Below are 25,445 nucleotides of genomic sequence, written 5' to 3'. Positions count from 1 at the left end.
GCTGTGAGGGGTGACCCGGTAGTTTCGCAGAAAACGGTAGAGGTCGACTTTCCACGGGCTGGCATTTATTCTTGATAACCTCAGCACTTTGTTGCGTGTCCTCATAAACCGTTCTACGTCCCCATTTGCCTGGGGCCACCTTGGCATGATGTGATGGTACCTTATGTTTAGTTCCTGCAGGTATTGTTTGAACTCCTCCCCTTGGAATGGTGGGCCATTATCACTCTTGATTCTTGTGGGCAGTCCATGTGTTGCAAACATCTTCTCCATGGCAGGAATGACCACTCCGCTGCCGTGAATTCAACTACCTAGACTTCGGGATATCGGGAGTGATGGTCAATGGCCACCAGGAGGCACAGGCCTTCTTGCAGTGTGCAAAAGTCGATGCTTATTGCGTCCCATCTGCCAAGACCTTGTTCCGCTGACTGGATTGGTTCTGGGTCAGGTGGAGCTCCGGTTATCAGGCATGGTAGAGATGTGTTGATTAGCCTTTCGACCTTCTCATCTATCTGTGGAAACCACACTCGGTGCCGTATTCGAGCCTTTGTCCGAGCCATCCCTTGGTGGACTTCATGGGCTAGTGCCACTATTCTGTCCAGCAGGCTCGGCGAGATGATGATGCCATTTCCCCTGAGTAGCAATCCTTGCTCTGTGATCGACAGGTCCTGTCGTATGGTGAACATCCCCGTGAGGAACGCTTTTGCTTCCGCTGTCCTGTTGTGGGTGTTCTTCATGAAGGACTTCCAATCGCCTGAGATGATGATATCCTTTACCAGGTCACAACAAGGGTCTTTGTGTGTTTCATCTGCAATGTCTTCGATGCTAACAGCTTTTGGTCTCATGGCACGCACCACCTGGCAGATATGTTCCTCAGTCTCTTCGGAGTCAGAGTTCCTGTGGAGTCGCCACTCGAGGGTGTCTTGAGAGGAAGTCTGTCGGGTTTCCACTTCCCGGCTGATAGGCCAGCTCAAAATTGTACTGTTCGAGATGTAGCAGCCATTTGGCTATTCTGGCCGGCGGGTGAGAGGATGTGCCCATGAAGATTGGCAACAGGGGTTTGTGATCCGTAACTGCCGTGAATCTTCTGCCATACAGATAGAGGTGAAAGTGACGACACCCCCAAAGTACGCAATTGCCTCCTTCTCAATGTGAGAGTAACGCTGCTCTGTCATTGTGAGAGCTCTTGACGCGTATGCAATGGGCCTCTTCTCCCCTCTTTGGTGACCTGCATGAGGATGGCCCCTAGGCCGACAGGGCTGGCATCCACAAATAGTTCAGCTGGGAGTGCAGTGTCGTAGTACGCCATTTTCGTTTCCACGGACAGTGACTCTTTGATGTTTTCAAACGCTTCCTGACACGCTTGCCCCCACACCCACTTTGTGTTGAGCTTGGTAAGCTCTCGAAGGGGTTCCGAGAGCGTGGCCAAGTTCCGGATGAATCTCCCACAGTATGTGGCCATCCCCAGGAAAGTGCGCACTTCAGTGGGTGTCATGGGCGCAGCCTGTATGTCGGCAACCTTCTGGGGGTCCGGAGAAATGTCAGTGCTGCTGAACTTGTAGCCAAAGAACGCAATTTCCGTTTTGAAGAATTCACATTTTTCTTTGTGGATTGTTAGTCCAGCATCTTCTTTTTTTTTAATAACTTTTCTTTATTGGCAAAAAAAGTAGTAGCTGGTACACTACAAGTTGCAACAACAACACACATTACATATTTCAAGCGTGAATGACAAAGGACAGGCCCAGCAGTAGGCCACACATGATCATGATTGGGGCTGGTAGCAATAACGGCATTATCGTGCAGTGTGATCCGTCCCCGGATCTGGAGACGGAGGAGATGATAGAAGCTCCAGATCCACCTTTCGGTTCAAATAGCTACAAAACCCTGTCCATATGTTTTTAGGTCGAGCAGTACTTGGCAACATGTTAATGTAGTCTTCTTCACAAGATTGTATCCAGGTGAGGGCTTTCAGCCACATTTCCAGGGAAGGGGGGGATCTACATTTCCAACATTGCAGGATACATTTCTTGGCCACAATCGCCGCCACATTCAGAAACCTTGCCTCCCGTTTCGCCTCTGATCCCTCCCACAGCCCAAATAGAAGAGACAAAGGGTCAGGGCAGACAGAGAACCCCACAATCTCGGAGAGAGTCTCAAGCACTGCATCCCAGAACGGGGCCAGTGCCCCATAGGACCAGAACATGTGTGCATGGTCCGCATCATTAGATCTACATCTTTGACAGGGATGGGTTTGGTCCCGGGCAAACTTCCCAATCGCATAGGGTGTGTAGTACAGGCGATTAAGTAACTTGTATTGAACACATCTTACTCTGGAGTTAAGAGAAACCTTGCGTGTGTGCATGCACATTTTGGTCCACATATCATCCGTGATGTCTAATCCCAGATCGCGGCACCAAGCATCTCGAACAGTGTGGGGGGGTTCAACAGCTTGCGCCATCAACATTTTGTACAGGGAGGATACAATGCCCTTACCGCCGGCAGAATTGGCAATGTAGCAGACCTCGGGGGACTCAGGGGGTTCGTCCGGATACGAAGGCCACATGTCTTGGACCGCCACCCTAAGTCGGAAGTATTGCAGCAGCTCCAACGAGGACTTGGAGTGCCCCGGTCTCCAGGTATCAGGGGTAATGAATTTCCCATCGGGGAACAGGTCGGAGAGTGATCTGTATCCCAGGTCCGACCAGTGCCGCATAAGGAGCCTATCCTGTGTGGGGGTGATGCCGGGGAATGACCAAAGGGGAAGCCATTTGTAATACGGGGGGGAGCCAGAACCGGGGATCAGGATCTGCCGCCATGCCCTTATGGTGGAGGCCACTGGGTCAGCAGGGGCCTCAGAGCGATACGAGTGAAAAAGGATCAAGGACATGACATTTACCTCCTCGGTCGCAAGGATTTCGAGCTTGACATGCGGGGGAGGGGGGTCCTGGTGGTGGTACCAATATGTAGCGTGCTGAGCCTGAGCGGCGATCCAATACTGGGCGAGATCCGGCGCATTGAAGCCGCCCCTCTCATAAGGTAGGGTCATATGTTGGCACTTTCTGCGCACGGCACCAGAGTGCCACAAGAATCGGGCAAATCCTGCGTGCAGGTCCGCAAAGTACTGTCTCCCGGGCCAAAGTGGGACGTTAGCAAATACGTATAGGAGCTTCGGGACTATAATCATTTTTATTAGGGAGATTCTCCCTGAAAGTGAGAGGGGGAGGTTTCGCCATCTTTCCATCTTGGCATTGGCATATTGCGCGGCAGCCCCGTAGTTATCGGACAATAAGGAGGATTTAGAGAGGGACACCTGAACCCCCAGGTATTTGATGCCCTCAGGGGCCCATTTGAGAGGAAATTTGCATGCAGGTTGGGAAGTTGCGGGCGTGAGGGGAAAGATTTCTGACTTAGTGTCATTTATGGTGAAGCCCGAGAATGTGCCAATTTTGATAATTTCGCGCATGATCGGGTCAAGGTGAAGTGAGGGGTCTCTAATGTATAAAAGCACGCCGTCGGCATACAGTGATATAATTTCGGGGGTGTCCCGCAGGCGAATCCCTTTGCGCCCGTGGTTGTTTCGCACACTATCCGCCATGGGCTCAATGGCCATCGCGAATAACAAGGGAGAAAACGGGCACCCCTGCCGTGTCCCTCTGTGGAGGGAGAAGGGAGCCTACAGATGGGAGCTAACCAGGACCCTGGCCAAGGGGTCAGTGTATAATAGTTTAATGCAGGACATCATGTACAGGCCGACCCCCATCTTCTCCAGCACCGCCCAAAGGTATTGCCACGAGACCATGTCGAACGCCTTTTGGGCATCAAGCGTCAGAGCTACGGCGTTGGCTTGGGGGCCGATTCTAGAGATAACATTAAACAGTCGCCGAATATTTAATGCCGTGGAACGGGCAGGGACAAAGCCGCTCTGGTCAGGATGAATCAGGTATTTCATGATGGGGAGGAACCTATTTGCTATAATTTTAGCAAAGATTTTAGTGTCAGTGTTGATGAGGGACAGGGGTCTATAGGAGCCACATTCATCCAGGGGTTTGCCCGGCTTGGGAAGCACCGTGATGATGGCCTCGCGGAGGGACCGGGGGAGGGTAGAGAGGCGCAGCGACTCCTCCCAAACCTCGTGAAGACGTGGAGCAAGGAGGGCGACATGTTCCTGATAGAACTCGGCGGTTAAGCCATCTGGGCCGGGGGCCTTACCCTTAGGGAGGGCCGAAATTACAGCGGTGATCTCGTCAAGGGTGAAGGGAGACTCTAGTTGTTCTTTGGTGGCTAGGGAAATAAGAGACATTGGGATGCGGTCTAGGAGGTCGTCCAGGTCCTGCGGGCAGTGCGCTGGCTGCCGGGCGTAAAGGGCGGCATAGAAATCTGCAAAGGTCCCGAGAATGGGGCGATCAGACCAATGCCTCATTCCATCTTTGTCGATGATACTATCAATCCGAGCCCTGCCTCCCTCGGCACGGGCAAGGCGAGCAAGCGTGCGGCCCGGTCTCTCTCCCTCACCATACTTCCGAGCCGCAACGGGTCAGGCAAGGTATTTTATCTCGCTAAGGGCAAAGGACTCGAATGCGTCCAGTTCAGTTCTAATCTGTGCAAGCGTGGGTGGAGAGGGGGTAGTCGCATACTCGCGCTCCAGCTCCTTGAGTCTGGACTCGGAACAGCGCAGAGAGTTTCTAATGTCCTTCAGGACCCCCGCCTCCCTAGAGATACACATGCCCCTGATGAAAACCTTAAAGGCCTCCCATCTCACCCCATCTGTAGTGTCGTGACGTTTGTTGTTATCAAAAAACTAGGCGATATCTGCGAGGATGTCAGCCTAGAAGACAATATCGTGCAGTGCATCTAACTTAAACCACCAGGTGGAGTGCTGGGGAAGGGCCGGGTGTAAGGCGATGTTCAGTGTGAGCGGGGAATGATCGGATAAAGTGCGTGGCAGGATCTGTGTGGTAAGCGTTTTGCCCATGAGCCCTGAGGAGAGAAGAAAAAGATCAATCCTGGAGTGGCTGTCATGGACAGAGGAATAAAATGTGAACTCTTTCGATGATGGGTGAAATACTCTCCAGGCGTCTACCAGCCCAGAAGTGGTCATGTGTGCATGGAGGCGACGAGCGGCTTTGGACAGTGTTCTAGGTGCAGCACCGGATCTGTCCAAGTCGGTGTCGAGGATGAGATTCATGTCCCCCCCCCAGATAACAGGGACTCCAACATATCGCGAGAGAGTGTCGAGGATGTGGTCAAAAAATTCGGGTGCATCAATGCATGGGGCATATGTGTTGACCAGGAGGCATTCTGTATTAGTAAGGAAACAGTGGAGGATCACGTATCTACCCTGGTCATCAATGTGGCTGGCGCGAAGATAAAACTCCAAGGACTTGTGGATTAGCATGAGGACCCCCCTGGACTGTGAGGAGAACGCTGTATAGTATTTGTTGGAGCCCCATGCAGGGGCAAAGGAGGACGAGAGATGAGCAAGTGCGTGGGTCTCCTGCAAGAGAAGTATTTTGACCCCGTGCCTCTGGGCATAGGCTGTGAACCTACATGCCTTGGTGAAGTTGCTGAGCCCCCTGATATTCCAAGACATTAGCCTAATGGCCATTCAGCAGCCCTTTAGGGGGGATCCCAGTAATGTGTGACAGAGTATGTTGAACAAGTGCTGGCCACTAATACGGCGGCCCGTTGCATCGTACCAAAAGCTACCACTTCTCTACCAGTTTTGCCATAGTAACCCCGAACTACTCCCACCCCCACCCTCACTGCCCCCCAAAACACAGCAGTGCCCAAAAGCCCACCCAAAATTCCAAGGCACTTGTGCCAAACCCAACGGGGCAAGGCGAGCCCCCGCGCCCAACAGGGGCGCAAGCAATGAACATAACCAGCCAAACTCGGCATTGCAACTGCAGCGGGGGTCGCTGCTGCCGTGGGCCCGATTGCGGCGGTTGAACAGAGGACTGCACAGAATATAGTGCAGAGGTAACCATAATAAGTTGTTGTGGGAGCACCATGGTAGAGTACAGTAAGCAGAAAGTATAGTAATAGAGGATCCCAGACAGGGTGCCGTGTCCAACAGATCACACACTAGTGACCCAATTTGCGTTTCATGAGACTTCACAGAAAGTTACGACAATCAATAAATGCACAAAAGAAAGAATAAAGGAGTACAAGGAAACTGCAGTGTCAAGCGTGGCAATGACACCATAAATGATTCAGGTAATGAGTGCAGGGCAGGGCGACTCAACCCTCCTCCACCAGGTCGTCCGCCGGACCAGGGACAGGAATATGAGATTCAATAAATTTCACCGCCTCCTCAGGGACCGTGAAAAAGTACAGTTTATTACGATGGGTGAGCTTCAGCCTTGCGGGGAACAGCATAGCGTATTCCACTTTCCTTTCTCTAAGCATTTTCTTTACACCATTAAATAGTCTGCGCTCCATTTGGACATTGACCGAAAAGTCGGGGAAGATACGAATAGTTTGAGACTCAAATTTCAGTTCCCCTTTTTCGCGGGCTAGGCGTAGGATGTGGCCTCTATCCCGGAAGCTGAGGACCTTGGCTATAATTGGTCTAGGGAAGTCCCCCGGCTTGGGGCGCGGGGCAAGTGAGCGATGGGTGCGCTCAATGGTGAAGAACGGGGAGAGTTGGGGATCTCCCAGGAGGTCCTTCAGAAGGGTCTCAACAGCGAGTTCCATCTTGCCCTTGAGGGCCGCCTCCGGAACCCCCACAATGCGAATATTGTTCCTGCGGGATCTGGACTCTAAATCGTCGCACTTCGCTTTGATCTGTTTCATATCACGCACCAGGTTAGAGCCCGTGCCCTGGAGCACATGTACTTCATCCTCCGTGGTCCCAATCCTGGTCTCGGCCTCGACCAGCCTAGCGCCATGTTGGTCCAGTTTGGTGCGTAGTGAGGCTACATTTGCGTTTATGTCGTCTAATTTTTCGTGAAATGACGCAAAGTTTTTGGCCATGGATTCCATAAGTGTCGGGAGATCAGGCTGTGGGGGACATAAGGACACATCTGGGTCGTCTTGTTGGAGGGCAGCCCCACCCTGATCCTGCTTAGTGAGTGATTTAGCAAACTTGTCCATTGCTCCAGCCTTGTTAGCCCCACGAGCCTTGCCGGACATATTTGGAGGCACACTTAGAAGCGCAGGGCAGGTACTGCAGTAGGTTATCCCAGCAGGTATGCGCCAGGGCAGCAGGCCCACCCAGGGGGGCAGACAAGGTGTCCCAGGCGACAGTATATCCTAGGAAGAAAAGCGACAGGCAGCGCTCGTCCCCGAGCCAGGTGAGTACAGGCAACCAGAGCCAGCAGTGAGGGACAGCCCAGTCTGGGGGCGCCTAGTGAGCTCAGGGCGCAGCAAGTCGTTGCACAGTGTGAGGAGAGGAGGGTGCTGAGGTGCCCAGCGCCGCACCAGCGCAATGCAAATGGTCGGAGGTAAGCCTGCTAGGGGGGGCCTCAAGGCGCTGGTGCAGCAGTAGTGGGCAGCGCAATTCCGGGTCGCAGTTAAAGGGTTCCGGTAAATAACTGCGTAGTCTAGGGAACCGCAGAGGCGGTCAGGCCGTGGATCAGGTGAAGAAAAATAGATGGAAGCCCACAGGAGAGGAGCAGCACAACCCCGGACCACCAGGGGGGGCCACCAAGTCACATTAGGGTAGTTGCTTATGGGCCTGTAGGCCTGCGGCCACCCAACCGGCCAGGAGCCCACTGCGTCTGCAGATATGGAGTGTATGGCCCGTAGTTCCCGGGGGGTACAGTAAACATGAGCCCCAGGCCCCCAATCCCTCACCTGCAGATGAGATGTCCCAGTCACCGCCTCCACAGGGGTCCCAGCTGACCCCAGCCACCAGGCGCCAGGGCGCGGAGTATGTGGGCGGGTGTGAGGTCAGCACTGTGGCCCCGTCCTGAAGGGGCAGGCGGGGTGCAGGGCGCAGCCGGAGGGGCCATGGCGCTCCAGGGCAGGAGGACCAGCAAGCAGCCCCCGGGGGCGCGAAATCCAGCGAAGAGATGCGGGGGCAGGGCGCAGTCGGAAGGGCCACGTCGCTCCAGGGAGAGAAGGACCAGCAAGCAGCCCCTCCAGGGGCGCGGGATCCAGCGGAGAGATCGCCCGGAGAATCGGGCACAGAGACAGGGGGCGCTCCAGCAGCATGGTGTGGCGTGCAGGGATCCAGCGGTCCCGGGGGGCGCCGCAAGCCTCGAATCAGCACCCCTCCGGGGGGGGCCGGAGAGGACGGGCCAGCGGCCAGCAGCAGCCCACCCGGCCGCAAGGAGAGCCGGAGCGTGGAGGAGGCGTCGGCCCGGAGACGTGCCAAGCACAAGCCGGGCCGCTGGCCAAGCAGAGCGGAGAGTGGGCCCGGCGCTCCGGGTAGCAGGGCGCAGATGTCAGACCCTCGGCCCGGCGGGACTCAGGGGGCCGACCCCCGCAGCAGTTGTTCGGAGCCGAGTGGGCCTTAGTTGTCGGGCGGCGGCCTCCAGAGAAGAAGAGCTTCACACGGCCCCAAGGTTCCGATTTCCTCCAAAACCCGGATCAGTATGCAGGGCAAGTGTTGTCAAACACGATACGCTCTGTCTCAGCTAAGGATGAAGGAGGATCCCGCTGATTCTGGCGGATTCTCAGTCGTCGGGTCACGGAGCTAAGAAGCTAGGCAGCCATCATGCCGGCTGCTCAACAGCGCCCCCAGTCCAGCATCTTCTAGTCTGCCCAGGAGCATCTGTAGTCTCCTCAAGTGTTCTTCTCTGTCCTGAGCATGGATCAGGATATCGTAACTCATGTTTAGGACACCTGGTATGCCCCGGATGACTTCCTGAATTGTCTGTAGAAAGACTTCGGCAGCCGAAGAGATCCAAAAGCTTAAACGCTTATATCTTCGCAAACCCATGTGTGTCGAAAAAGTGGTTATGTATCGAGAATCCCTATGCAGCTTTAGCTGGTGGTATCCTGCTTTCAAATCGACCTTGGAGAAGACTCTTGATCCCTTGAGATCAGCCACGATTTCATCAAGGGTAGGCGTGATGTGGCACTCCCGCTTGATGGCAGTGTTCGGGAGACGCATGTCTATGCTAATTCAGACTTTTCCCGGCTGTTTGGGTTTTTTTGTGACCACCATTGGGGAGACCCATGGTGTAGGTCCCGTTACCTCCTCTATTATGCCGGCTTCTTCCAATGCTTTAAGTTCTTTCTCCACTTGTTCATGCATGTGGAATGGGGTCCTCCTGTGTTTTACAGCCTTTGGCTGGATCGATTTGTTCATTTAATGAACATTTACAGCAATAGTCCTCTGGTGCCACCTCCTATCAAGTAGCAGCATTTGCAAGTGCCATCTTTTTGCAGCTTAGAACTGGCGGAGAAGAGGAATGCCACTGATATGTATTCAGAATGGGATTGGGATGGGCATGGCACCGTTGATCTCCCCTACCTCATGAAACATGCATTCACAGCATTCCATGTCCATGCTGCATGTATAGTTTAGCAATGCACTACTTTGCATGAGGAGGCATACACAAAACATGGAATGATTGGTTTGCAATACTTAGCCCAGTGGGTCGACTCAGTCCTCACTATGAACATGATAAAAGCTTGCAATATGGTGCCTCTGCCACCAAACGGCCATATAAGCTGGTAAGATAGCTCAGTACGTTGAGCGCTTGTGCTGATATGTGTGTGATCTGCAGGCCCGAATCCTGACAAGTTAGCCTTTCACCCTTCTGAGGCGAATAAATGAGTACCAACTTTGCTTGGGTGAAAATTGTATGTAAATATGTTCTATGTAAAGCGCTTTTGCGAGAGCGCTATATAAATAACACATCATTATCTAAAAAAGGAGCATGCTTAGTTTACTCACCTTTTGGTTATGGGGAAAAACTCTTCAAACTCAAACACCTCGACACGTGTCTCTCTCCGAGGCAGCCCCTGAATGAACGCCAGGTACTTCTCGCCCAGAACGTAGGGCTGGCAGCTGTCCGCAAGGCTCTGGTACCGGGTTGGCATCCTTTCAGAATGCTTCCTCTGCATGTAGAACAGGTTTAAGGTGACCTGTATAGAATTAAAAAAGAATGTTTCACATTGTGATCCAAGGCTCACACAGAAGATTGTCTTGTGGCTGTGCATCTTCAAACGATAAGGAGGTGCGTGCGGAAGGGGTGTCTCCTGCAGCTGGATTCCAGATGTCACTCTGCTTATTATAAGTCTGACGAATGGGTGTCATATTCAGTGCATTGCATATCATATTCACTTCAACATGTGTCATATTCATTTCAATGCATGTCTTATTCACTGAATTTCAGGGTATGTCATATGCATTTCAATACATGTCATCCTCATTTTGATACATATCAGAGCCCTCTCAATGCATGCCTTACTCATTTCATTGCATGTTGTATTCATTTCAATATGCCACATTCTCAAAGGTGTAATTTTGACCTGAACGGCTTCCCATATCCCTCCCCAAAGTCAACTTCCTATAGTATTAGTTTGCCAAACACCCTCATTGTCATGGTGGTTTTAAACATGCAAGACAAGCCCTCTTCTCCAAGTAAGGAGAGAGCACAACAGGCCATTACATTTAACACGCCAAACATGCCACAGCAGCACCTTGTGGCAATCACTGGAAATGAACCCCTCAGTTCAGAGAATATACAAGAATGAACTGTGGGTATCAGAATCAACTGAAAAAGCTCGACTTCTAGGCGCACATGGGATACTTGCCATTGCCTTATGGAGCAGTGCTGCATCCGGACGCGACATACATAATTGTTGTTTAATTGTAATGGATGTCGATATACAAAGTAGACCTTTTTTTATTGGAATACTTATTTATAAGGCTAGTTCTACCCCCCCCCCCACCCCCCTCCCCCCCAGCATCAGCCTCCCCCTACTTACCTTTTTACTTCCTTGCAGGCTTAGTTTGTACGATCACTTATGAGGACACAATTCTTAATATTTGTCAGATTTTGCTCCTGGTTGAATTTTGGTAGGTCGGCCTCTGTGTTGGTTGACCTGCAGCAGCCTCACACTCCCTTTCGGAGTTAAACTTTGGACCTGGCACTACATGCAGCTTGACTCAGCGAGACATTTTTTAAAGTGACTATCTGTACCCAGCGTTTCATACACGGATCTACCACTCTCGCTCCCTTTGTCGCTCAGTATTCTCTATGTCTGTCTCTTTTTATCTGCGTGACAGTCGCATTGTCGGGCGTGCTTTTGCTAAAGCCACCCCAGACTCCGATGACAACGGAGTGACCGGAGAAAAAACACAGGGAGAAAAAAAAAGCCTTCAGAACAAAACTAAAAAAGAAATGATTTAGTTCTACTAACATTGTAAACTGATTCTTTTTAAAACTGTGCAATGTTCATTTCTAATGATCACTTTCAATATATATTTTAGACACCCTAACAATGTAACAAGACGGTCGTTTTCAAATGCACAGGCATTCTAAAGGAATTATATATATACATGTATATACATGAATATAGGATGTTAAAAACTCTAAAGTGAGAGTGAGGCATGGCAGAACACATTATTTATTTTGATTTTTTTGCGTTATTAATCTGTTTAACATTTTATTCGCGCCTAGAAAAACATGTGTACAGGCGCGTTGTCAATATCGTATTATATCCTATCAAATAAACAACCGTCAAATCGCCAAGACATGACCCACTGAGCCAACAACATCAAACGGCTTCCCTAAAAATAATTCCATAAACACACATGTTGTAATCACTACAGCGATCACCACTGTAATTGGTTATTTATAACATGCTTAATACCCCGGAGGTTTCTAAGCCGAACCTGGGGATCGAACATGTGATGCACCGCATCGTCTTGCTTCCAAGGTGAGCGCGTTGTCCCCGAGCTATCATCCCTGTAACATCTGCTTTGCCAGCTCTGTGCATGGGAAAGGTGCAAGCCCATAGTTATCTACTCCTCGATTATAAAGCCTGTGTCACAAAGGTTTATACAGAAGCGTTTGGGGAGGTGCCTGTGAGCACCTCGTATTTACACTTACTTCCCAGACCCACAAAGCATTAGGTTTGTGCAAATAAGGAGACGGCGCAAGCATCTCTGAGATGCTCCTGAGCACATGTGTATGTTAATAATATGTGCACGTGAGCATTGCAAAGTTGTTCCGGGCATCGAAAGATTTGCCTCCATTGTTTCCAAGCAAGTCGGTTCCATGTAATAATGTCCCTGCAAAAATGTCTCCTGACAAAAAAGTCGCAGTTTTTTGCAGAGACATTACATTGAACGTGCGGGGGACAACCCCGCAACCCACACGTTTATTATTTTTTTCCTTGCAACCCATCTCCAAACATAATGTCACCATATATAATGTCGCCAATGGCTTTTTCCAGGGACATATGTATGGGCACATTATGTATGGGCACATTATGTATGGGGACATTATGTATGGGGACATTATTACCTGATACCAGTAAATCTTTGCCCATCAGGGCCACAGTCTCTAATCGCCTCATCTGCAGCAGAACACAAATGACTTACACCTGAGAACAGAGGGTGTCCTTTACATAAGCGCACTAAACCAGGTGTTAAGGGCAAGCGCACTAAACCAGGTGGTAAGGGGTAAGGGAAAGCGCACTAAACCAGGTGATAAGGGGTAAGGGCAAGCGCACTAAACCAGGTGATAAGGGGTAAGGGTAAGCGCACTAAACTAGGTGATAAGGGGTAAGGGTAAGCGCACTAAACCAGGTGGTAAGGGGTAAGGGAAAGCGCACTAAACCAGGTGATAAGGGGTAAGGGTAAGCGCACTAAACCAGGTGGTAAGGGGTAAGGGAAAGCGCACTAAACCAGGTGATAAGGGGTAAGGGTAAGCGCACTATACCAGGTGATAAGGGGTAAGGGTAAGCGCACTATACCAGGTGATAAGGGGTAAGGTTAAGCGCACTATACCAGGTGGTAAGGGGTAAGGGTAAGCGCACTATACCAGGTGATAAGGGGTAAGGGTAAGCGCACTATACCAGGTGGTAAGGGGTAAGGGAAAGCGCACTAAACCAGGTGATAAGGGGTAAGGGTAAGCGTATTATACCAGGTGGTAAGGGGTAAGGGTAAGCGCACTATACCAGGTGATAAGGGGTAAGGTTAAGCGCACTATACCAGGTGTTAAGGGGTAAGGGTAAGCGCACTATACCAGGTGATAAGGGGTAAGGGTAAGCGCACTATACCAGGTGGTAAGGGGTAAGGTTAAGCGCACTATACCAGGTGATAAGGGGTAAGGGTAAGCGCACTATACCAGGTGATAAGGGGTAAGGGTAAGCGCACTATACCAGGTGAAAGGGGTAAGGGTAAGCGCCCTATACCAGGTGAAAGGGGTAAGGGTAAGCGCACTATACCAGGTGATAAGGGGTAAGGGTAAACGCACTATACCAGGTGATAAGTGGCAAGGGTAAGCGCACTATACCAGGTGATAAGGGGTAAGGGTAAGCACACTATACCAGGTGATAAGGGGCAAGGGTAAGCACACTATACCAGGTGATAAGGGGTAAGGGTAAGCGCACTATACCAGGTGATAAGGGGTAAGGGTAAGCGCACTATACCAGGTGATAAGGGGTAAGGTTAAGCGCACTATACCAGGTGATAAGGGGTAAGGGTAAGCGCACTATACCAGGTGGTAAGGGGTAAGGGAAAGCGCACTAAACCAGGTGATAAGGGGTAAGGGAAAGCGCACTATACCAGGTGATAAGGGGTAAGGGTAAGCGCACTATACCAGGTGATAAGGGGTAAGGTTAAGCGCACTATACCAGGTGATAAGGGGTAAGGTTAAGCGCACTATACCAGGTGGTAAGGGGTAAGGGTAAGCACACTATACCAGGTGATAAGGGGTAAGGGTATGAACATACACCGGGGGCAGGGACTGAACGATAGAAGAGTATTTTTAACATTGGGATCCTGCGAGCAGTTTTTACATGTACACATTTTATTGAGTTGCCCCTGAGTGCAGGATGCAGGAGAGCAAGGTCGGGCGGTTAGTTTGGATACAAGGGGGAGAGGGTTTTGAAGGGCTCCTTCCATCACTAGCAGGCGGCGTTGAAGCCGTGTTTTGAGGGGTTCCAATGAAGAGATGGCTTTAATGGCTAGCGGTGAGCATTCCAATTGAGTTGGGCGATTAGTTAAAAGGAGTGAACGTGGGAGGGAGACACAGGGGAGCGGGGAACTGATTGGTAGCGAGGAGATGAAGAGTGGAGAGTTTAAGAGAGAGAGTAGTGTGAAATTCCATCGGCTATGTAGTGGGGGACACGACTATGGATGGTTTAATGAGTAGCAGGAATTGAAAGAGGGCGAGTTTCCATGGAGAGCCATCCAGCATAGTAATGATAGCTGGAGGAGGATCTTGGAAGGTTGAAAGGAGTGCTTGTTACAAAGGTGAGGAGAGCATAAGAGTACAGGGGTAGACCAAGAAATAGGCTTGTACATTAGTCCAGTTTCCAGAGCACAACTGTAGAAATAAGTGTTTTAGTTGAGTTGTGCATCAGGTGTGGGGTTAATTTCTCATGGTTAGAAGGTTGAGTCTGGTTGCGATGGAAGTGGCCATTGTGAACAGAAGCATTTCAGGCCACTGTCAAAGAGTAGCCCAAGGTTGCACACCATGGAGGAGTGCGTGAGGAGATCGGAGGGGAAAGAGACGGGAGAAGGGAGAGTGCAGTTGGCATTGGAGGCAGGGGAAAGATGGCCTCCAACTTTGAAAAGTTTAGCATCAGACAGCGTAGAGCCATCCAGTAGTTGGTGGAATTTAGGTAGCTGGGTATGAGTTCATAGATTGCAGTGGCAGCGGAGGGGACGATGAAAAGAATCTGAGCCTCGTCAGCAAAGAGGTGTTACTGAAAGCTGAAAGAGGAAATGAGTTTGCTGAGAGAGTGGGTATACAGGGTGAATACAAGTGGGTCTAGGATTGATCTTTGATGAATACCCACAGAGAGGGATTAGGATTAGACAGGAAAGACAGGACCAAGAGGGGCAGGTAAGACTAGGGTAAAGGGTAAGGAAGAAGAAGAGAGGACAGATGGGACCAATATGGGACCAAGATGCTAGATTCCAAGCCAGGAGTTAGGAGGAGGCAAGGCAGCAGGGTACATGAAAGAGCGACTGGCAGACAAGGGCAGAGGGAACAACAGCGTCACTCGCTAGGATGAGTTGAGACGCAATCAGGAGGATGTCTGGCTGTGTTTTGAAGTTGCAGGCACAGAAACGAGGCCGCCGCATCCCCACACAGGCTCCGTAGTGGCTATTGCGCATGCCCAAAAACCTGACCCCAGTCCCTGGCGCATACCCCAATGAAACAACTTGGCCGCACCAATTTTTCCGGTCTGCTGGGTTCAGCTTCCTGCATTCAGGTAGCGATTTGGCCTCTGTGCCATGCCGCCCACCATCGGAGCAGGAGTCGCGATGACTGTGGTAAGCATGAGCGGCGGGGCACAGTGTTGACACTATGCCCTCTCCGAAGGCTTGAATGTGCTCCATGCTTCCAAGGAGACCGAAAAGTAAAAATGCTTACCCGAGCAGGGGCATGAACGAAGGATGAGGGTCTCCATGTCCTGTCACGCCAGGCAGTACAGCCGGTTGCTCCTGAGCCGTGCACCACATATTTCATTGACTTCATAGTCCGTTGATCCATACACATGAACAGGTGTAGGCTTCAGGCACTAGTACTGATCCTAAAGATGCCTTTTTCAGTAATGAAATATGAAAAGAAGGATGGACCCACCAGGAGGAGGGTTGTTGTAGGAGAACAGCCTCTGGCGAAATGCATTTTGTGATTCAGAAGGTACCAGAGTAGCAGGGCTTCAACTTGGTGAGAAGTTATGGGCCGGAAAGTTTTTAGAAGACAGCCGAACCATACTCCCTAAATGGTACCCCAGAAAGGAGAAATGGTGCAGATCTGCATATTTCTTTTGGTTAGTTTTAGTGGTTTCGATGGTAGTCATAGTGAATCGTTGAATGTCTTGGCTTTCCTGGGTCAAAGCATCCACAGAGGGCACTAGGTGAAACGGTGGGTAAGAACATGTTGGTTTACCAAGTGGACTGAGTTGTTGCAGGATATTTCTACCAGATGCAGGTGGCGATTCCAGTTGGACTGGAATATGTTGGAGAAGGCATGCAGGTATTGTTCCACTGTTCGATTAGTACACTCCATTTTACCATTGTTTGCGGGTAGTACCCTGAGCTCAGAACCCTTTGGATCTCCAGATGGTTGCATACAGTTGTCCAAAAGCGGGATATGTATTGAGTACTGTAGTCTGAGATGATTTTGTTGGGTAGTCCATGATTCCTGTACACTTCCCGGATCAAGACATGTGTCATTTCTTCTGCCGTGCGTAGCTTTGCCAATGCAGGAAAATGAGCAAGTGTAGTAAAACAGTCGATCACAAACATAATGCAAGTCTTGCCTTCCGAAGGTGGTAGTTCGACTATGAAATCCATGGTGATTGTGTTCCAGGGATAAGGCTGAAACTCCAAAGGCTGCAGCAACCCCACAGGTCTTCAACGGGGTGTCTTATTCTGTGCACAGACAGGACGCAATGCTACATACTCCTGCACTTGGGTAGGGAGGCTGGGTGACAAGAACTGGCATTGGATCAGATCTAGGGTGCCTCGATAGCCCCTTAGTCCTTGGAATTGTGAAAACATCTTAGGACTTGAGTATGCATAATTTTTGCAGGTATGCACAGCCTTTTGCCGTGGAAAAGTAATCCTTGTTCCAATCGATTGTTGGGTGTCTGGAGCAACACAGGGATGCTGTCGTCAAGAGAGGTATATGGTTTTATGTGTGCAATACAGGGTGCATGCGTGGCCAGAAAATGTTTGGATGCTAAGATCTTTAAATCAAGTGTCTCCCTTTCGTCAATGAGGAGTGACCGTGGTAGTGCCTTATAGTTCTGAGTAGCAGGAATGTAGACTAACCAAAAATCAAATTGAGAAAAGAAAAAGGCCCACCGGGCTTGCCTGGCATTGTGACAGCCAAAGAGTGGAGGTACTGAAGGTTATGATGATCCGTCCTAATCTCAGCTGGGCTCAGTCCACCCTGCAGATGCTGCTGCCATTCTATGAAGGATTCATTTATGGCCAAGAAATCCTTTTCAATGACAAAATAATGGACTTTGTTTGGTTTTAATTTCCTGGAATACCAAGTGACAGAATGTTCAAGGCTTGTTTCTTCCCTCTTTTGTAGCAGAACAGACCCAATGGTGTGGTTGGATGTATCGGCTTCCACCGCAAAAGGTTTGGTGTTGTCTGTATGTTGCAGGATGGGAGCAGAGGAAAATGCCTTTTTGCCTACCACCTTTCATATTGAAAAAGGAACCACCTTTTTGGGCACAGATTCTGAAGCCTTATTTCGATGAAATTCATCAAACACACAACATACCTGTTTCATGGTCCCACTCGATCATTATACAAATTTATAAAAAGCAAGACTTTGTTGATCCCTCCAACTATAGACCCATAGCCTTAATCGATGATGTGACCAAGGTTTTTCCATCTCTCCTTCTAAGAGATCTAAACAGATGACTGACTCAGTCAAATGTCCTATCAAGTTTTAAGGTTTGCTTTAGACAGCAAATGGCAACTTCACTTAATGCCACTCTTCTGGCTCACTTGTCACATAAGGTCAAACATAGCCAGCTGGCTCTGTTTACATGACCTCGCTGGACATGTCCTCAGCATTCGATTGCGTGGTGATCCAGTTGTCATATGGAGCTCTGAAGGGGCAGCCCTTAGAGCACAGGTCATATCATAAGCAATATTTAATATATTATAGCATTTTCACAATGGTGGGTGGAAAGTTGCATGAAATTATAGAGATTTGGCAATAACTGTCATCATCTCACTTGCGGCCTTGAGACAAAGTTTTCGGGTACATTGTGCTGTAATATGGATAAGCGGCATTCACAGAAACCCTACTTGTATCTACCATATATGGTGCTGATGCTACACTTGTAGAGAGCAAACAGAAGAGAAGGTCTGATGTGTCCCTTTGCCTTGTTATGGGTCTTGTTCTAATCTGCACCAGGCAGTGTTTAGGCTCATCAGAGGAGCTGAGTGCAGACGGAGGCCTCAGGCAAAGGCAAAAATTGATGATCTCAGAGCTAAATGTATGAGAGTGCATAATGTAGCATACCATAGCACAGCATAACAATCCTGCCACATCATTAGGGGATACATCCTCTCATGTGGAATGGGTTTGTCTTCATGGATCCAGATTTCGCATTCATACGATCTATGGGGTGGTCGCCGGAAGGGTTCAGGTTCTGAAAAGACGTCTAAGTGCTGATGATACTCAATTGGGACCAACTTTCTGGTATTGGGCTGATGCTGCCTTGAACGTAGGTGTTCTGGACACTGAAAACTGGAGGTATGGGCTGATTAGAAGAACAACAGTGGGTGGTACTGTGGCCCGAACAAAATATCAGTGCGCGAGTAACCCAATTCATCTGCGCGTTGTGTTCGGTTAGCCATGCAGCTCAAGTATCACTGGGTAGGTCAGGGTCTTGATGATGTCCAAGGCCAGTACTTCCAAATTTGTGGTACAGTTTTCTTGGTACGATTTGTCCACTGCAAGGTAAGAGCTAGTGTAATAAGGGGAACGGGTGCCATGGATGGCAACGGCTGAGTAGGTAGGCTAGTTGGTTGTATTCAAGGGTCCAATGATTCCTTCCTCCTTGCCAGTAGGTGTCAAAACTACTTCCCAAAGTTCCTTCCCCTGGAGTCTCCTCACCTTGGTCTTCACTGTGACTGGTGGCTTTCTGTCTTCTCCTCCGGTCTTTCGGGGTTTTCTCCTCTTCAGTGTCCTTCTTAAGGAGTCCTTTACCCTTCTTGCGTTCGAAGAGATAGGGACGGTCTCCTCCGGAGGCCACCTTGACCGTTATTAGAATATACCGTCAGGTGAACCCTGGGGAGTCCGCCCCTCCCAAAACAGGGAAAAAGCCAGTAAGGCAGAAAAAACCCTGTGAGGCTGCTGGCGAGGATAGATTGGAGGAACAGCGGATCCAGATGCCTTAAGAGTCTTGAGACTAATGTCCAGTTGATAAAACAGTAACAGGACTGTGATTCCTTGGCAGGGATGAGGGCGCCTTGGAAGAGGCGATGGGATGAGGAGCCACGAAGGAGGACTTATCAGACTCCGCAGGATCAAACAGAGGCTCCGAAGACTGCTGACGGAGGTAAGTTGGTATGGAGAGAGAATGCACGAGAGCAAAGGAGAGTAGCACAGAGTCTGTGAGGGTGAGAGAGAGTGAACGCGAGAGAATATGAATGAGAGAGAGCAAGTGACTATGAGAGTGCGCGAATGCGAGGTAGAGTGAATGCGAGAGAGTAAGAATGAGAGAGAACAAGTGACTATGAGAGTGCGCGAATGCGAGGTAGAGTGAATGCGAGAGAGTTAGAATGAGAGAGAGCAAGTGACTATGAGAGTGCGCGAATGCGAGGTTGAGTGAATGCCAGAGTACACGAAAGAAATAGGAGTGAAAGAGAAGGATGGTAAGACCGAAGGAATATGGGAAGGCAAGAGAGAACGGCCTTCGCCTGGCGCAACTCGCAGGGGGGGCGTGGCTTCCTTAAATGCCGCGACAACCAAAAAGACTGGACCGCTCACCGACAGACCATCAGGACCTAATAACGCCTCCATCTTGCCCATAACTTCCACGGTCTCAGCGGCGTGACAGTATGCCCTCTCCTTATCCCTTCTCCCCCAGGCTTCCCTGGGTGAAGGCGATGGAACAGTCTGAGAAGGCGTGGGGCATGGATGTTACGTCTGGGCTCCCAAGATCGTTCTGCTGTGGAGTATCCTTTCCAATGGACCAGGTATTGTACGGTGCCATGTCTGTAACGGGAATCCACCAGCCTTTCCACCTCATACTCATCAGGGTCCGGGTCCTCGATCCTTAAAGAAGAGGGTCTACGATGACTCGTAGGATCGGGAACGTAAGCCTTTAGGAGAGACGTATGGAAAACAGGATGAATCCTCTTCATCTTGGGTGGTAATTGTAATCGAAAGGCCACAGGATTTACTTGGGATGCAATGGGGAACGGACCTATGAAGCGGGCCGAGAATTTTCCTGGGTGAACCCAACGTGGGATATATTTGGTTGATAACCACACCTTGGTTCCTACAACCCAGTTAGGGTTGGGGGATCGCTTCTTATCAGCATACTTCTTGTAACGTATCCGACTTGCCTCCAACTTCTGTCCCGCTTCCTTTTGGATGATACGGAGATCATGAAGATGTCGATCCACCGAGGGCACAGTAGTAGAAGGACTCTCGAAAAGAGGTATATGTCTCGGATGATACCCGTAGGTAAAAAAGAAGGGACTGATACCTGTAGCAGAATGTTGGGTGTTGTTATATGTAAACTCTGCCAGTGCTAGATAGGACTGCCACTTATCCTGCTCCTGACTGCAGAAACAACGTAGATATTGTTCAACGGTGGCATTGAGGCGTTCGGTCTGGCCGTTACTCTGGGGATGGTAACCAGATGACAATGCCCTCTGAATCCCCAGAGAGTTGCATAATGCTGACCAAAAACGGGAGGTAAATTGGGTACCCCTATCAGACACAATGGTCCGAGGCAAGCCATGTAGTCTCACTACGTCTCTCAGGAACACCTCGGCAGTCACAGGGGCGGAAGGCAAGCCATGTAAGGGAGAGAAATGTGCCATCTTGCTCAGGGAGTCAATCGTCACCATAATTGCTGTGTAATCCCCTGAAGGGGGAAGATCTACAATGAAATCGGTAGATACATGTATCCAAGGCTGGGATGGTAGAGGCTCTTGTTGGAGCAGGCCCAAAGGTCTGTGAGTGGTATTCTTGTTGGCAGCACAGACTGGACAACTCATCACGTATGTCTTAGTGTCCTTTACCATTGTCGGCCACCAGAAATATCTAGAAGCCAGGCCTAGGGTTGCCCTCTGTCCCTTGTGACCCGCAGACGGAAGGTCGTGACACCAATATAGGGCTTGCGTTTGGAATTCCTTAGACGGTAGAAATAGAGCGCCTTGATGAAAGTACAATCCACCCTTCTTCTCCAGAAGCGGTTGATACTCTGAAGACACCTCGATATGGTTAGTGGCAAGCTCTACTTCTTGTAGGAAAGAGTTGACCATTCCCAGGATTCTCTTGCCAGCAAACATCCCATCCTGGCCCTGTTTCTCTTCCTCTCGGTACTCCAGGCTCCGAGAGAGAGCGTCTGCTAAGGCGTTCTCCTTTCCGGGAAGATATGTGATTTCAAAGTCATATTGGGAAAAGAAATAGGCCCATCGAGCGTGTCTGGAATTACGACACTCCATTTGCTGCAATATCTTCAGATTCCTGTGGTCAGTACGAACCAGAAAGGGATGGGCAGCTCCCTGTAACAAATGTCTCCATTCGATGCAGGCCTGTCGGATAGCCAGTAACTCTCGTTCCAAAACCGAGTAATTCCTTTCGCTAGGTGTAAGGGTTCTAGAATAATAAGCCACCGGATGTTCCACTCCATCTTTGCCGGTTTGTAGAAGGGCAGCTCCAATAGCCCCTCCAGAGGCATCTGTTTCAACCACAAAGGGGAGAGACTGGTTAGGTTGCACCAGAATGGGGGCTGTAGTAAAGGCTTTCTTGAGTACCAGGAAGGCTTGGTCGGCATCCTCATCCCATTCAAACTTCTGGCCCTTCTTTAGAAGACGAGTGATGGGTAAGACTATGTCAGAGAAGTTTGGGATGAATCTTCTGTAGAAGTTGGAAAGACCCAAAAACCTCTGTATGTCCTTAGGACTCTTCGGAACAGACCACCTAAGGACTGCCCTTACCTTCTCAGGATCCGTCTGTACCCCTTCCTTGGAGACGATAAAACCTAAGTATGACACTGAGGCAGCCTCGAAAATGCACTTTTCTGGCTTAACCAGAAGCTGATTTTCCCTTAATCTTTGGAGGACTAGGGAGACATGTCTTCGGTGTTCCGAGAGAGAGGAGGAAAAGACCAAAATATCGTCTAAATAGACTACCACTGAGGCATACAGTAAGTCAGAGAAAATCTTATCTACAAAGCGCTGGAAGACTGCCGGGGCATTCACCAGACCAAAGGGCATGACTCTATATTCAAAGTGTCCCAGAGGAGTTCGAAAGGCAGTCTTCCATTCATCCCCTTTCTTTATTCTCAGCAGATGGTAGGCTCCCCGAAGGTCTAATTTGGTGAATATAGAGGCTCCTTCTACTGCTTCGAGTACCTCCTTTATGAGAGGCATAGGGTATCTGTCCCGTATAGTCAAGCTGTTCAATCCGCGATAATCAATGCACGGCCTGAGTTCAGTAGAGCCCTTCTTTGGGATGAAGAACATTGAAGCCCCAGCGGGGGAATGAGATTCCTGGATCAGGCCGTTCTGTAGATTAGCATCTAGATACTCCTTCAATGCCCTTCTTTCTGGTAGGGACATCGGATACATGCGTCCAAAGGGTACAGATGCTTCGGGTTTCAAATTGATGGCACAATCCTCTGCACGATGAGGAGGTAAAGTACGGGGAAGTTTGTCCTCAAATATCTCGGCATACTGCTGATAATAAGGAGGGATTGTTTGAACCACAGCCGAGGAGGTTGGAATAGCAGCTCCCTTTCCCCTGAAAGGAGATGTCTGGGGAAGACACGAAGTGTAACAATATGAAGACTGAAAACTCACAGTATTAGTAGCCCAGTCTATCCTGGGATTGTGCTTACGCAACCAGGGTATGCCCAGGATGACGGGAAAATGGGCAGCTCTGATGACATCAAAGGTTATTTGTTCCTGGTGTTGGAACAAGGACATAGTGGCTGGACAAGTCTCTTGAATGATAGGTCCAGAAGAGAGAGGAGCTCCGTCTACACCCTCTACCGGTAAAGGACAGACTTTCTGGATTAGGGGAATAGCTTGTTCTCGAACCCACTGAATGTCTATAAAATTTCCAGCAGCACCGCAATCCAGCATAGCCAAAGTTTCTAATGAAGCAAGAGATCCGAACGTCAGATGTACTGTAAAAACCATGAGTCTATGGTCCTCCTTCGACTTATCCTGTTGCCTGGAATTGCAGGGATTAATCGATTCCACCCGGTGCCTTTCCCTGCTTAAGACCGGGGAGACGCGTTTCCCGACCGTCTCGGGGGAACTTCGGGACAACTCCGAAGCAGATGCTTAGAGGATCCGCAGTACATGCAGAGACCCTGCTCTCTGCGTCTTTTTCGTTCCTCGGGAGTCAATGGGCCCCTAGTTGATCCTATTTGCATAGGTTCCTCTGGCTGCGATCGATTAGAAGGGTTTGAGGCGGGTACTCCGAAGGTCTGATGTGGTCTGAACTTCCTCCTTTCTAATCTTCGCTCTTGCAATCTAAACTCCAATTGCAGGGACAGCGTGACCAACTCTGGGAAGGAAGCAGGACGTGCCATCCGGGCTAGTTCGTCTTTAAGTTCATCATGTAATCCTCGTCGGAAGAGGGTCTGCTGGGCTGAATCTGGCCACCCTGCCTCCGTCGCCAACTTCAGAAATGCGGAGGCGTATGTCTGTACTCCTTGATTCCCCTGACGGAGATCCAGAAGGGCTTCGTATGAAGAATATTGGACCTCTGGTCGTTCAAATCTGTTCCGCATCAATAGAAGGAACTGTGCGTAATCATTAATCGCAGGATTTGCTTGCGCTATCAAGGGAGTAGCCCACGCTAAAGCATTACCTACTAGGTTGGAGACCAAAAACCCAACCTTGGCCCTATCGAGTTCATAGGCCTTAGGTCGAAAGGTAAAGTAAATCATACAGGCATCCAAAAATTCTTTCAGGAGTTGTGGACTGCCATCATACTTCCCGAAGGAAAACGTCAGGGGAGGCAGGTCGCCTCGGAAATCCTCTCGAGTTGCCACCTGCTGCCGTAAGTTGATGTTCTCTGTTCGAAGGCTCTGAACCTCCGTCTGGAGACCCTGAATCGCTGTTACCATCTCCTGGTATTGTTCCAAGGAGGCCATCGTATTTGTCGGGCGTTGCAAACTGTCAAAACTACTTCCCAAAGTTCCTTCCCCTGGAGTCTCCTCACCTTGGTCTTCACTGTGACTGGTGGCTTTCTGTCTTCTCCTCCGGTCTTTCGGGGTTTTCTCCTCTTCAGTGTCCTTCTTAAGGAGTCCTTTACCCTTCTTGCGTTCGAAGAGATAGGGACGGTCTCCTCCGGAGGCCACCTTGACCGTTATTAGAATATACCGTCAGGTGAACCCTGGGGAGTCCGCCCCTCCCAAAACAGGGAAAAAGCCAGTAAGGCAGAAAAAACCCTGTGAGGCTGCTGGCGAGGATAGATTGGAGGAACAGTGGATCCAGATGCCTTAAGAGTCTTGAGACTAATGTCCAGTTGATAAAACAGTAACAGGACTGTGATTCCTTGGCAGGGATGAGGGCGCCTTGGAAGAGGCGATGGGATGAGGAGCCACGAAGGAAGACTTATCAGACTCCGCAGGATCAAACAGAGGCTCCGAAGACTGCTGACGGAGGTAAGTTGGTATGGAGAGAGAATGCACGAGAGCAAAGGAGAGTAGCACAGAGTCCGTGAGGGTGAGAGAGAGTGAACGCGAGAGAATATGAATGAGAGAGAGCAAGTGACTATGAGAGTGCGCGAATGCGAGGTAGAGTGAATGCGAGAGAGTAAGAATGAGAGAGAACAAGTGACTATGAGAGTGCGCGAATGCGAGGTAGAGTGAATGCGAGAGAGTTAGAATGAGAGAGAGCAAGTGACTATGAGAGTGCGCGAATGCGAGGTTGAGTGAATGCCAGAGTACACGAAAGAAATAGGAGTGAAAGAGAAGGATGGTAAGACCGAAGGAATATGGGAAGGCAAGAGAGAACGGCCTTCGCCTGGCGAGAAGGCGAAGGGCCGCGGAGAGCAAACAAGAAAGCAAAAGAGGAGCTCGGTAGGTCAGGAGCTATCGTAGGCTCGAAATCGAAAGTCAGCATAGCGAGTTGCAACGCAACTCGCAGGGGGGGCGTGGCTTCCTTAAATGCCGCGACAACCAAAAAGACTGGACCGCTCACCGACAGACCATCAGGACCTAATAACGCCTCCATCTTGCCCATAACTTCCACGGTCTCAGCGGCGTGACAGTAGGCCACTCAGTTTCTCACTGTTTTAGGAGTATGTATAGGACAATTGCCAGTGTAATGCCCAGTACACTGGGATGCATACAAAGGCTATTTTCCCTTCTGCATCTCCTCTAAGCTTCGGTTAAAGGTCCCCGAAGGACACCTAACTGCATTGGCTCCTCAGGCAGTTCTGTGGTTTCAGAAGCTGGAGGGGCTGTTGGGAACCTTACTAAAGGTTAGATTATAGTAGCACATCGCCCATTCAGCCTGACATTCATTCAAGCAATAGCCAATCTGCAATGTCTGTTCGATGAGTTCCTGTAAGGACACTGCTTTTGGTATATGAACTTAATCACCCTTGAACTCTTCACGCAGCCCATGC

General features: G+C 50.0%; 1 protein-coding gene across 3 annotated transcripts in view; it reads right to left on the bottom strand.

Moving 5' to 3' along the window:
- The window catches only part of GMIP (GEM interacting protein), a 588,802-nt gene that overhangs the window by 137,446 nt on the left and 425,911 nt on the right, over positions 1–25,445 (bottom strand). For all 3 annotated transcript variants that reach the window (XM_069604014.1, XM_069604013.1, XM_069604015.1), the window contains one exon: positions 9,848–10,038. In XM_069604014.1, the coding sequence (XP_069460115.1) occupies positions 9,848–10,038 (191 nt within the window). The remainder of the gene's footprint in view (positions 1–9,847; positions 10,039–25,445) is intronic.

This window comes from Ambystoma mexicanum, chromosome 3q (genome assembly GCF_040938575.1).
Source record: "Ambystoma mexicanum isolate Mex_15411 chromosome 3q, UKY_AmexF1_1, whole genome shotgun sequence".
Classification (NCBI taxonomy): domain Eukaryota; kingdom Metazoa; phylum Chordata; class Amphibia; order Caudata; family Ambystomatidae; genus Ambystoma; species Ambystoma mexicanum.
Note: the sequence above shows the minus strand (reverse complement) of the source record. Positions and strands in the feature narration are given on the sequence as shown.